Here is a 12,937-nt window from a genome sequence, read left to right on the forward strand (position 1 = left end):
ACAGGGGCAGGTACACAGGGCTCCAGATCCCACCAGGGCTCCTGAGCTAAACCAAAGTTGCTGCAAATTTCCCTCCCCCAAAAGCAGATGTTTCAGCTTCGTGCATAAAAAGCTTAGTCCCAGGCCACAAACTGGGCAGCTCTGCTCCAGCAGCAGAGACTCAGCTATTTCCAGGCTGCAGGAATTGTGCTCCTTTTAGCAGCAGGGCTGTTGGTTATTTGGGATGAGTGTCCCCAGGGCAAGGAGGGCCCCGGCTTGTCTGGCCAAGGCTCTGGAGAAGGAGCCGCAGGGAGGGAAACACACTGGGCTGCTCAGTGGCTCTGAATGTGCACAACATCTTTAACTCATGTTCCGACTCTGTTTCAGAGCATCTCCAATTTTACTGGTGTGAATTTTTAAGAACCTTCAAATGAGGAACCCAAAGTGCTTTATGGGTATTTCCACACCCCACCAAAAAAAAAAAAAAAAAAAACCTAACCTCCAGTTTTGGTTCTGGTTCATATTTCATAGGAAAAATCTGAATCAGCTTGGTGTAATCCATGCCTATTCCACACAGCCACAAGAAACCCCATTGCATTTTCCTGTGCTGAATCCCAATCAGGACTGTAAAATGCTGCATAAACTGCCAAAAAAAAATGCAGGCCTGTGGGCAGGGAAGGCAGCAAGTCAACAGCAGTGGTAGAAAGAGATGAAGGGTGGTTTTGTGATTCAGGCCTGATGACGCTGTGCTACTTCACTGCCTAAATTCCCAAAGTCAACAGGAGCCCAGTCCCAGCCCTGTATCCACCCATAGCTCCACGTAGACAGACTCCTGCAACAGGGCAGTGCTGCAAGAGCCTGATTCACATACAAGAAGGGAAAAAATCCCATCCCTGCCCAGCCATGGGGCCCTGGGCCAAGACGAAACTCGGCGTAAGCATTGAAGGGTCAGCCCAAAAACCCTGGCCCAGGCACAGGGATGACTCCCACAGAATCACAGCATCGTTAAGGTTGGAAAAGACCTTAAGGATCATCACGTCCAACCACTTGGGGCAGAAGAATTCCCAGCACAGGGACCACAGGACAAAGTGTCACCTCCAGCATCCTTGGGCACGGCTGTCTGACAAAGCTCTGAAGTGTCTCATCTTTGATCCCCCCATTTTAGGAGTAACAGGCTGATTCAACCCAGCACTTCTCTCTGCTCACAGGGAGCAGACCCTGCTGTGGGAATGTCTGTGGTTGGAAAAGAAAGAGCTGGTGAGACACAGCAGAGGACTTAACCCTCTGCACGGGCTCTGGCAGCTGCCAACAGCCTCCAGTGCAGAAAGACTCCACTGCTTCCTGATATAGCTCCTTAATTACAGAGCACTGGGAAAATTGATGTTTCCAGAGCAGATATGGCCCTTATTGTTTTTCTGCTTTGCATCCTGCAGGGAATCAGGACTGAAGTTAAAAAAAAAAAAAGGGGGAAAAAAAGGAAAGTCAGAGCCAGTTCGGGTCTGTTTGCTCCTCCTCCCATCCCAGCTCCTGAGGTCAGCAGGGAAAGCATCCAAGAGTTGCAGAAAGACAGACTGTTTTCATTTAAACATTTGAGAGAGGCAGAGAGTGAGGGACTTTCTCCCGAAGTGCTCAAGACGTGATAATGTGCCTCTCCCGGTCCCTGCAAACCCCTGCGAGGGAACATTCCGAGCAGTTTTCCGATAGGAACCAGCCAGCGAGCGCCAAAGGCAGCTGCCGGGATGAAAGCGGCTTCCTCCTCCCTCCCTCGCGTCGTTTTTGGAGCGCAGACACGATGAGGGGATTCTCAGGGATCTGCCCTCCCTGTAACACAAAGCAGGAATGGGACATCCACAACCTCCCTGCAGCAAAACAACAGCGAGGCAAGAATTCGCAGCCCAGGGCTCCGGGAAAACAGAGCTTATCCTTCAAGGAATGGACAGCTGTCCAAGGGGACACGCTGAGCAGCCCAGGGGCAGGGAGCAGATGCTGCACTCAAGGGGATGGACAGCCTCGTGTCTCCCAGGGAAAACCCTCCAAGGGGCATTTCCAGAGGGGCTCCTGCCCCACAGCTGGATTCTCCCATGGAATCCCACACTGGCAACCCAGAGCAGCTCTGCTGGTCCCACACTGTGACCCACCCCATCCACCTGCAGAAACCTCTCCAGCAAATATCAACACTAAGATTAAACATCCCAAAACCAGGCACAGCCCCCCCCCTTCCATGCACGTGAGCTACAAGGCATCAGCTCCTGCCTCACCCCAGCCCTGCCAGCATCACACTACTATCACACTTCCACGTCCTTTCCAACCCAAACCATTCCATGGTTCTATTGCATCATCAGCAAACGAGTCCCAGCTCCCAGTCATCTGATACCAACTGGAATTTGTGTTGAAGTTTTGGCCACCTTGGATCAAAGCTGCACTGGCAAATTCATTTGCAAGTTGTTTATGGAAAAGATCTTGGATTAGGTGGGCAAGAGAAATAGTTGGCTTAGTTTCCTGCCAAAGGTGTATTTTGATGAGGGAGGATAAATCAAGCTTCTAAAGCTTTAGCAGTTTTTCAGAAGAATAGCTATTTTACACCAGAAGAGTGACTTCAGAGCAGAAAAATCCAGTGGCTAGAAATCAAAAATTTAAATATTCCTATGTGCTTTCGTTCAGGATTGAAATTCTGTCAAAATACCAAAGCAGTGCTGGGCAATGTGCAGGGGTGTCTGTCAGAGCACACCTTGATCTCAAATGCACTGGGGTTGTTTCCCTTCCAGGGCAGTGGAAAGCAATCCGCCAAAATGCTGAACCCAAAATGCTGAACCCAGAGGAGGGTGTTTGAGCCACGTGAAAAAGGAAATCCGCAGGTACAGGAGCCCAAGACATAAAGCAACTCCACCCCATTAAAAAAGCATTAACAACTCCTGAACTGGCTTCTGTGTTCCACCCACTGCTGCTGTTTTACTGGAATTACACTGTCAATTAAAGGCAAAAGCTCTGGCCGGGTCCCCATCCCATCCCACCCACTTGGCACACACCCACCCCCAGCTCACCACCCCCTTCCACACGTGCAGCCCACGAGCCACGTTTCTATTTCCATTTCCAGCGTGGTTAACCAGCTGCCTGGGGCTTGTTGAATCAAGCTTTTGGGCAGGAAATTAAAAAAGCTTAATTTACAAATGGGCATTTACCAGAGCCGGGGCAGGGGCCGGGCCCAGGCTCAGCTCCAGGCACCCTGCAGACCTGTGGATGTCACCACCCTGCTCCTTCTCCTGGGATGCTGCAGGGACTGAGTGGGACTCTGGTGCACCCAGTTCTCTCACCAGAGTTTCAAGAGAATTGTAAATGATTTGGGTTAGAAGGGACCTGAGAGATCACGTAGTTCCACTCCCTGCCAAGGGCAGGGACACCTTCCACTAGCCCAAGTTGCTCCAACCTGGCCTTGGACACTTCTAGCAATGGGACATCCACAACCTCCCTGGGCAACCTGTGCCAGGGCCTCACCACCCTCACAGGTCAGAATTTCTTCCTAATATCTGATCTAACCCTGCCCTCTGTCAGGGTGAAGCCATTCCCCCTTGTCCTGTCCCCATACCCTGGTCCAAAGTCCCTCTCCAACAGCACTGTCCCATGACAGCACCTTCACTCCATTACTAACACTTGCTCTGGGTCTGGAGGAAGGTGCTCTGGCTCCGTATCAGGAGTTTCCACATGGATTTGGAGGAAGATTTTTCTTCTGGGTACCACTGGGTATGTCATGGAGCTGAGAACAAGAGCTACCAACCCGACACACTCCAGCTGTCTGTTTTCCAAGACAGCAGCAAGGAGCCCAAGGCTTCCAGAGCATCACCCTGATTTTCCAAACAGAGCCTGCTGCAGCTACAACAGCCAAAGCCCAGCTCCAGCCCCTTGCTGGGCTTTTTAGTGCTTGAACACTCCAGCAAATCTCAGCCCAGATTTCCTCTTGTAACTCCCAGTAACTCCAGTGGAACAGAGCAGTTTGGCACCAGCCGAAACACCTCGCTTGGAAGCTCCTTTTTTTCCATTTCTCCTGAGCAGAATGACACTTGTATTCACAGTGACTCATCTCCTTGACCTTTCTATTCACTTTTAATGGTGCAAGCTGGAAATAAGGGCACACAGACAATGAGTTCATTATTCAGCTGGTGAACTGCAGCCCTCGGACCAAATCTCTATCCTGCAGCAGACAAGAGCACACACAGAGTAGGTATCTCATTCCAGCACATCTAGGATGAACCCCCTCAAAAGCAAAAAAAAAAAAAATAAAAATCACACAAACTCGCTGCTTAATTCATGTCGGAGGGAATGAGACACAGCAAAAATCACTGAGTAAAATGCAGCAGGAGTACAAGAGACCCTGGGAAACGGGCAGTGTCATCTCCAGGAATTCAGCTGCAGTGAATTCTTACTTAAGTATTGTCTTGGAAACAAAAAAAGGGGGTGGAGGGAGGAAAGGCAGAGGAGGAGAGGCCAGTAAGGCTGTGTAAGACAGGGGCTCAGGCAGAGCTGAGCTGGCTCCTTCCTGTATGTCCTCACTCAAAAAGAGAAGCTCCAGCTGACATGAAATGAAACCCTAAATCTGGTCACTAAACCTGACATTCCCCCTGAGCAGGGGCTCCACAGACCCCTTAGTGACCTCTCCTCTCCCTGGGAGCTTCTTCCATCAACTCCTCACAGCACTTCCCTCAGAGCTGCAAACTCCCCTGTCCTAGAGCAGGGAGGCAAGGCAAGGGCTTTAAGCAGTTTGCTTGAAAGCTGAGACAGGAAAACACTTATTAATTTATTTACTCTGAAGAAATCAGCATCTCCCTGGTTGCAGATGCACAGGTTGATCCAGGCAGGGATGGCACATGGGGTCATCCCATGCTAACAGTGAGATTTAGCTGTATTTAGGATAATTCAGGTTTTCATCAAGCTGAAGGAGAACTAGAGCACCCCCAAACACACTCCTCATTAGGAAAATAGGGTGTCTTGCTCCTTTGGGGGACATCCAGATCAATAGAAAGCTGTCTCTGAGCACAAGACTGAGGTTTGGCCTTCAAACCTCTTTCCAGTGACTCCAGAGCTGCAGGGCTGGAGCATCAGGCATGGGAGACTTCCCAGGAAATCCAACCTAACCCAGAGGGGTGAATGTACTGAGACCATGGCAGAGCCCTCAGTAAAACACTGGAATTACCTTCTCACATCAGCAAAACAGCTGAATGTCACCACCCCAGGGTAGGTAAGTGGCAGCCTGACAGAAGCTTATCTGGCCTCCTGCTCCTGCCCACAGCACATCCACAACCCAGATTCCTCAGGATCCAGCACCCCCTTTCCATTTGCACCCCTCCACCTTCCAGAGGGTTTTTTTTTTCCCCAATAAACTGAAATGTGTGGCTGCCCAAAAAATCCTCTGCTTCAGATTTCTGTTATAGATCTAATTCTCCAAAGCATCCTGAGAGCAGTCAATACAACAGCTTGGTGGTTCTTGCAGCCCATGATATAACCTGCAAGAAATCTGCCCAAATCTAAAGAAAAAAATCCAAGTAACCCTCTGGATTTTCAGTGTGAGGCACTAGTGCTGCTGGAGGGGAAAACCCCATCCCAGGGAGGAAGAGAATTTTTAAAATAGAAAGATCACAGCCACTAATATAACCTGAGGCTCAGAGATGGAAAAGAGCCTCTTAAAACACTTCAGTGCTTGCAAACACGTGTCTTGTTGGCATATCAGCAGTAAAATTGTGTTAGAGCAACACCTCAATGTCAGGTTCCACACAGGGAGATGTGATCATGCCCCAGGGGATGGGAAACACAGGGATTTGCCTAAAGACTGGGAGAAAATCCACAGTAGAGGTTAGGAATGAACTCTGATGTAGGTTGTTCCACTCATTCAACCCCCAAACTATCCTTTTTCTCTCAGGCTTGTTACACCAACTGGAAGAAAAACTCCAACCTTGTAAATACATTAATACCATTTTCCTGCTTTCAAAGAGTGACATCTCGTCCTCATGAAAGCTTCCAGGTGATGCTGAGAACTCTCTCTCTGGCTTCTGGAGTGAAAAAGAGCTCAGACTCGGAGCAACCAAGCTCAAAAATACCTTTTGTGTAGCTCCTTCATTTATTTATTTTAGTTCTACACATTTTCCAGACACGTCCACAGAGAAACCACGACATCATTTGGATGCTTCCCTCAGTGCTAGGCTGCATTTCAAGAGCCCTGGAACTTGCCAACAGTAACCCAGTGGCTAATTATACCATGTTGCCAACCAAAGTTTTTTCCATATAACATTAGATTTCAACAAAATGTTTCCATTCTTTCATGTCTCAACCTTTTTTTTTTTTTTTTACCTCCTGGTTTTTGCTCATTCTTCCCATACTGAGTTTTTCTTTGCTTCACACAAAGGATTTTTTTATATTTTTAAGGAAAACTTCCAGCTTGCAAAGTCAGTACACATCACATCAGCTGTGATCTAGCTGGGGAGAGTAAAATATTTAAAATATATACAGCAAGGCCAGTTGCAGGAAGCTCTCCCAAGCAAGCCAAGAGGGTAAAGGAAAGGGAATGCACTGTCTGGAAAAACAACTGAAGGTATAAGTAGGTAAAGGCAACACCAGGATGTAGAATAAAATATATTAAGGGTCTGAAAATTGGATTTTACTGCCTTGGAGAAATATTTGCACCCACAGCCAAACTATGAAGCCGCAAACTCAGGACTCCATTGGGCTCTGCTGATGCTCAAAGGGGACAAACCCCAACAACCTGAGACAGATGGGAAGCTCTGCCTGCTCCAGAATAGGTAAGAGAATATGTAAAGCCACCTGAAAGGGTTTTCCTTCCAAAAAAGCTCTTAAAAACTCCCCAGAAAGCCACCATGCCCTTAGCAGGGAACAAAAACTCACCAGCACCTTTTAACTGCTATTACTGACATCTCTGTACAAGAGCTGCACTCCAGAGGGGTCAGAGCCAGAGAGAAATCCAAATAGAAGGAATGAGAGTCAAAAAATGGCACTGAGCAGTCCTGATCCAGGAGAACATAAAACATCAAGGAGCCTCCAAACTTCAGCAGAGCCAGAGCTTGGAAGGAAGCTCAGGAGATGCCTTTGATTGCATCAGCCCTCCCTTGGGCCCCCCCCAGGTGATCCCCCCCTTTTTGGGGGCAGCATCTCCCACAGGATGCCAGTCCCAGGTCCTGCTGCTTCTGTCAAACAGACTTGCCATAAATCCAAGAGAGGGGGTTACATTCCATGCTAAAAAGAAGTTTAAACTCAAGGACCTGCAGAGGCAGTGGAGATGATCAAGCTGAGCTCCAGCATCTCGTGTGTGCCTGTGGCTGACACTGACTTTTCTGCAGATCATAAATTGGACCCAATTCCAGCAGCTGACCCTTCAAGGCCTCAGCATTCCCAAAATGAGCTTAGCAGCAGCAGCATCAAAGACCCACAGCAGAGTCAGGGCTTTCCTAAACATGTGATGGGTAGAAGTCTATGCTGAATAAAAGCTCAGAACAGATTGGAAGAATTCTTCTTCCACATGAAAAAGGAGGAAGTGTTTTGAGGTGTGTTTTGTGGTTCACTCCTGGTTTATTTCCCAGACAATTCTTCTCTCATTTTAAACAGCAGTTCCCACCTACCAAAATCTATGTGTTACAAGGTTATAACCGTGTTTTCAACAGAACTCAAATAATATTTTAAGCCTTTCTCTGCAAAATCATCCACTTTAGCCAGGATGCAGCAATGGCTGCATCCTGAGGATAAAACTCCTGCTAAACAAATCAGGCAAGAACATCCTTGGGTGAGGGTGTACAGAGGTGAGGAAGTGCCAAATTTGTGCTTGTAACTCAGCAGGGATTTCCCCTGTCTTTGGGGCTGCTACACTTCAAAGTCAACTCCCAAGATAGCAGAGAATGAGCTCCAAATGGAATTGCTCTTCCCAAAGAGTCTGGGAAGACCTTAGAGCCCCTTCCAGTGTCTGAAAGGGCTGCAAGAAAACTGGTGAGGGACTTGGGACAAAGGGGAATGTCTTTAAATGGAAAGGGAGTAGGTTTAGATTGGAAGAAGTTCTTCCCTGTGAGGGTGGTGAGGCCCTGGCACAGGTTGCCCAGAGAAACTGTGGCTACCCCATCCCTGGAAGTGCCCAAGGCCAGGCAGGACAGGACTTGGAGCAACCTGGGCTAGAGGAAGGTGTCCCTGCCCATGGCAGGGGGTGGAATGAGATGAATCTTTAAAGTCCTTTCCAACCCAAACCATTCTGTGACTCCATTTGTTTGAAGAGGGTCCCAGACCCATCTTTGCACCTGCAGGATTTGCTGCCATCCAACAACTCAGGTGTCTCAGCTCCCCACTCTTCCCAGGCCCCACCACTCCCCAGACATATCCAAGGCAACCACACAAACAAATAGTAAAACCAGGAATCACCATGGTGATACCTCACTTGAGCAGTTTTTACATCACTATCTCCCCCAGGGTCCACCTGACCTGTCCCTTTTCCCTTCATCCCCCCTTGTAGGGCCAAAAAGACCCTGACTCTCAACCTGATCCTGTGAGAGCATTTCCAGCTTTTTGCTCCCTGCAGTTTTCCCAAGTGTAGACTTCCATGTTTACACAGTGATTGGCACCCATCCACCACCACTTTGGGAAGGGTATCCTGAACATCCAGATCTAGAGGGAGAGCACAGAGAGAACAGGTCAAAGCATCTGGACATAAGACAGTAAGTAATTGTAAAAAAATTAATGGTAAATTTGCTTTATCTCTACAGTAAAAAAAAAAAAAAAAAATCCCTCAGACTGAAGTTTCCTGGAAAGCACACCCACAGATTTATTTCTGAAGCACAGACAAAACTCAGATTACCTAAAACACATCTATAAATGGCCCTTCCCACTGATGCCTTAATATGCATTAGTGGCATATTCCACAGCAGTGCTTTCTGCTGCTCTGCATCTGCTGCCACGCTTTGTCTCATCCTAAAGATTATTTCTGTAACTCAAAGCAGGTGTGAGAACACAGACTCTGAGCCTCTGCCCCTGGAGCCAGGCTGCAGGACAGACAGGCAGATGTTGACTCAGAGGGACAGACAGCATCAGCACCAGATCACATCTTCAGTGTTAGGAGAAAAGCAAGCAGGCACACACTGCCCAGGGTGATGGGGACATCTCTGTGTCATTGAGGGTCTGGGCCTCTGGGACAGTGGCAAAGTAAAAAAAGAAAAAAAAGATAAAAAAAGCTGCTTCAGAATTCAAGCTGTGATCTGCTGTGGTTTACTTGACAAGGTGGTGTTTGGTCAAAGGTTGAACTTGGAGGTCTTTTCCAGCCTTAGTGGTTCTGTCATTCTGTGCTGAACAGCCCATCCAGTGCAGCTGTTGCAGCTGAACACAGAGAAGTGGAACTCAAATGAACTTCCTGGGCGCTCCCAGGAGGGTAAATCAGGCTCTCACCTCCAGCCCTGTGTCACAGAGAGGGGGGAGATCAGAGCAGGAGCCACGTTGCTGAGTCACCCCCTCAGTTCTGATATCAGTACAACCCCTGCAGTGCTACCACCTGACTGCAGGTCACCACGAGACAGAAACCTGCCAGTTGGGTTTACTCTGTATTTCAAAAAGGAATGAACCTGAAAAGTCCATCTCCAACTCCAAACCAGAATGGGCAGGGACAGCACTCCTTTAAAATAAGGATGCACATCCCCTTTCCAGGTTCTCCTGATTTGTCCTAGGGTAAATGTTATTCCCTGTTACAGACTATGTAAGCATTAGGAGTAACAATAAGACAGCATTGTTTATTAAACTTGCCATTAAAAAGAGGTCTTATATCTGAGGGTCCAGCACAAGAGGCCAGAGCCAGCAGTGCCAGCAGGTGAGTCCTCACTGCTGTCCCTCTTTGTGCACAAAAATCAACAACAACTCAGCAGGTTTTACCTTAGAGCTACCCCTGAAGACAAGAGATGATTCCTCCAGTCCCCAAATTACTGCCCAGTAGCTTTGGAGGGAGCTGGCAAATTCAGCTCCCACATCCAGCACAGCTCAGCCCTGCAGGAGGAGATTCCAGGAGCAGCCTCCAAACACCACGTTGAAGGGAATGGTCAGCAAAGGGTTTTCCTCCTGACCCTGCTCCCATGGAAGAACAACACATTACCTCAGCCAAATGCCTCTGCTGCAGCCCCTGGCCAGGGCATGTCCCACAGCTGGGTGCTTTTAAGTTACAAATTCCCATTCCAATCTGGCAATACATTGACAGCATAGTCCAGGTTTTTACAGTGGAAATCAGATCTGCCGTCAATTCCAGACTTATAAAGTCATATTTCTTCTTGTAAAACAGTATCAACACTTTTGATTGGCAAAGCATTTTAAAAAAACACTTTTAACTGGCTGGATCAAGATTATTTTTTTAGCTCATTTAGGTGACTGGGGAAGAGCCAAGGAGAGAAGCAGCAGATGGTAACAGGATACTTCACAATTTCCAGCATTTTTATTTTAAAGGGCACACCATGTATTCTTGTTACACTTTGCCACTAAAGGAAACTGCTGCATCCAAAAATTTTCACCCAGAAACCTGATTCGATTTTACAGGGATTTGTAAAAGCAGAGACAGATTCCAACTTTGTCTGTGGGTTAGATTTTTGCATGACATCATCTGTTAAAATATGGGAAAATCTGAGCTGGAAGGGCTGTGTTTGGAGGCAGCTCAGATCATGTTGCCTTTGACATTGCTATTTCTCTATTTTTCTGGAAATCCTCTATTCAAGGTGTCCTCCCCCTTTCTTTGGGACCACGCAATGGATTACAGGGAAGATTCTCCTCTCAGTGTTGAGAGAGCAACTATAATGAAATTGAAACGAGCTGAGCTGAAATAAAACCGAAGAGAAGTTGAAAAAATTTAAAAAAAAAAAGCCATAAAGAGCATTAGTCAATGCCATCAGCAGTCCCGGTCTGACTCCACCCTCATCCAAATTATTTGATGTCCTATTAGGCGGCTCATTAGGAAAACTCAAAGCCTTTCACCACGAGAGTCATTACTCTGCACAGTGGCCCCACAAAAGCTTCCAGCCATTCCTCTGCTCCCCCAGCTGCACCCAGAAGTTTGAAAAAGTTACCTGGTAACTTTGGAAAAGAGTCTGTCTGGAGGATACACACAGACAAGGAAACGCCTAAGGATGCTCTGAAACCGTCACAGCATCAGCACAGGCAACAGTGAAAGGAAAACTTTGGGGTTTTACCCTTTGAAATAGACGAAACTGGAAATAATTCCATTTGCAACCGATACAAAATAAATACACAATAACCGAGGGGCCCGAGGAGCTGGCTGGACAAGAGGGAGCTCCAGAGGAGCTGGTGTCACTCCAGCGCTCTGCTGGTCTGAAAACTGCTTTAACAGCAGCACAAATTCTGTGGCAGCTCCCACCGCCCTGAACTTTTCCCTGCAGGGATGTTCTAGAGACTTTATTCATTGACCAGCAACTGCTTTTCCATCTTGCTCAGCCTTCACAAGCAAACCATTAATGAAAGCATTCCTCCTACGCCCAACCTTTTCTTCCTTAATGTCATTTTAAGAACCCAGAAATGACAGTAATTCGCAATCACGCTGCTTTGTACACAGAATCCCACTGCTAGGAACAGAATCCCACGGGCGTTTGTCCTGGTAACAACTCAAGCAACCCTGCAAACACCCCTGCCAGGACTTCCCGGGAAAAAATACCCGGAGCACGCAAAACTCAGGCAGGAAAGCTGAATCAAAAGCTGAATCCCAGACAGCTCAGCATTTCGGGGCATTTCTCAGTTTCTCAAGTTTAACTTTTCGGATTTCAAAAAAATCAACTTTGCCAACAAACCGCTCCTCAGTCATTCCCTTGGAATCCAACATAAACAGAGCTCAGAGCGGCGATGCCTCCAAGTGTCCACTACAAACTCAGGGAACGCTCTGCAAACACACGGAAAACTTTTCCAGCAGCCCCACAAAGCCCCCAGCTGCCCTGCTCCGGCATTTCCCAGCCCACCCGGGGGCAAGGCAGACATTTGGGAAGCAGAGCTCTGGAAAAACGCTCCACAACCCCAAAGGGAAACAGGAGTGTTTAAAAGTCTCCCCTTCTGCACGATGAGGAAAAGAAATGACATTCCAGGGGTTTTCTGTGCTGTTGCACATCTGGAACTTCAGAGCTTCCTCCCCGCCGCATTCAACAGCCCCATTTTTAGGGAAAAACCCTGTGGATTGGGGCTGGTGAGGGGGCAGCGGAGCTCTGGGGTCCCGAGCGGCTCCAAAGCTTTTGTGTCCCGAGCTCTGGCGCTTTGATGTGCGGAGGGAGAGCAGATTCCAGCGGGACAAAAACTTTCTTCTCCTCAAGGAGGAGGAACTACGCAAGCCCAGAGCTTTCCAGTCGACTAAATATACATTCACATATATAACCACGTAGATATGTAAAGAACCAGAGCCTCCAGAAACTCGTCCTGACTTTTCCTCCAGAAAAAGCAGCCCGGCAACAGGGAGCTCTGCTCCAAGAAAAGCGAATAAAGTATTGTTTTAAGATTTTCCCCCCTTTTACGGGCCCCCTGACAAATGGCATTCAGAGACTAGGGCAGCTAAAGGAGGTTGGGTGGGTTTTGTTGGGGTTTCTTTTTTCTTCTTTCTTTTTTGCCGGAACGCGTTGGGGAAGGAAAGACAAGGCACAAAAGCCCCCTCGCCCACTCCGCGACCCCGCAGGACACCCCCACTCCCCCTCCACGACCCCGCAGGACCCTCCGCCCGGGGTTGGGGGGTTCGGGGACCCCCCTTACCTGCCCGGCCGAGGGACAGGGCAGCCAGCAGCACCAGGGCAGCGGGCACCGAGCAGCTCCGTATCCAACTGCGCCTTTTCCACCGCGTGTGCGTATCCATGGTCCACAAAAAACGGGGCACCAGCTCGGGACAACCCGGGGCGGGGGAAAGGGCGAAAAAAAATAAAAATATATATATACACAAGCGAAGGAGAGGCGCTCAGACCCCCCC

At 48.3% G+C, this 12,937-nt stretch overlaps 1 protein-coding gene across 2 annotated transcripts in view; it reads right to left on the bottom strand.

Annotated features, from left to right (window-relative positions):
- COL5A1 (collagen type V alpha 1 chain) overlaps positions 1 to 12,931 on the bottom strand; it is a 148,460-nt gene extending 135,529 nt beyond the window's left edge. For both annotated transcript variants that reach the window (XM_027650240.1, XM_027650239.1), the window contains exon 1: positions 12,727 to 12,931. In XM_027650240.1, coding sequence (XP_027506041.1) covers positions 12,727 to 12,826 — 100 coding nt within the window. In that variant the 5' untranslated portion in view covers positions 12,827 to 12,931. The remainder of the gene's footprint in view (positions 1 to 12,726) is intronic.
- Positions 12,932 to 12,937: the final 6 nt, after the last annotated feature.

Source organism: Corapipo altera, unplaced genomic scaffold (assembly GCF_003945725.1).
Source record: "Corapipo altera isolate COAL_440 unplaced genomic scaffold, ASM394572v1 268, whole genome shotgun sequence".
NCBI classification, from domain to species: Eukaryota; Metazoa; Chordata; class Aves; order Passeriformes; family Pipridae; genus Corapipo; species Corapipo altera.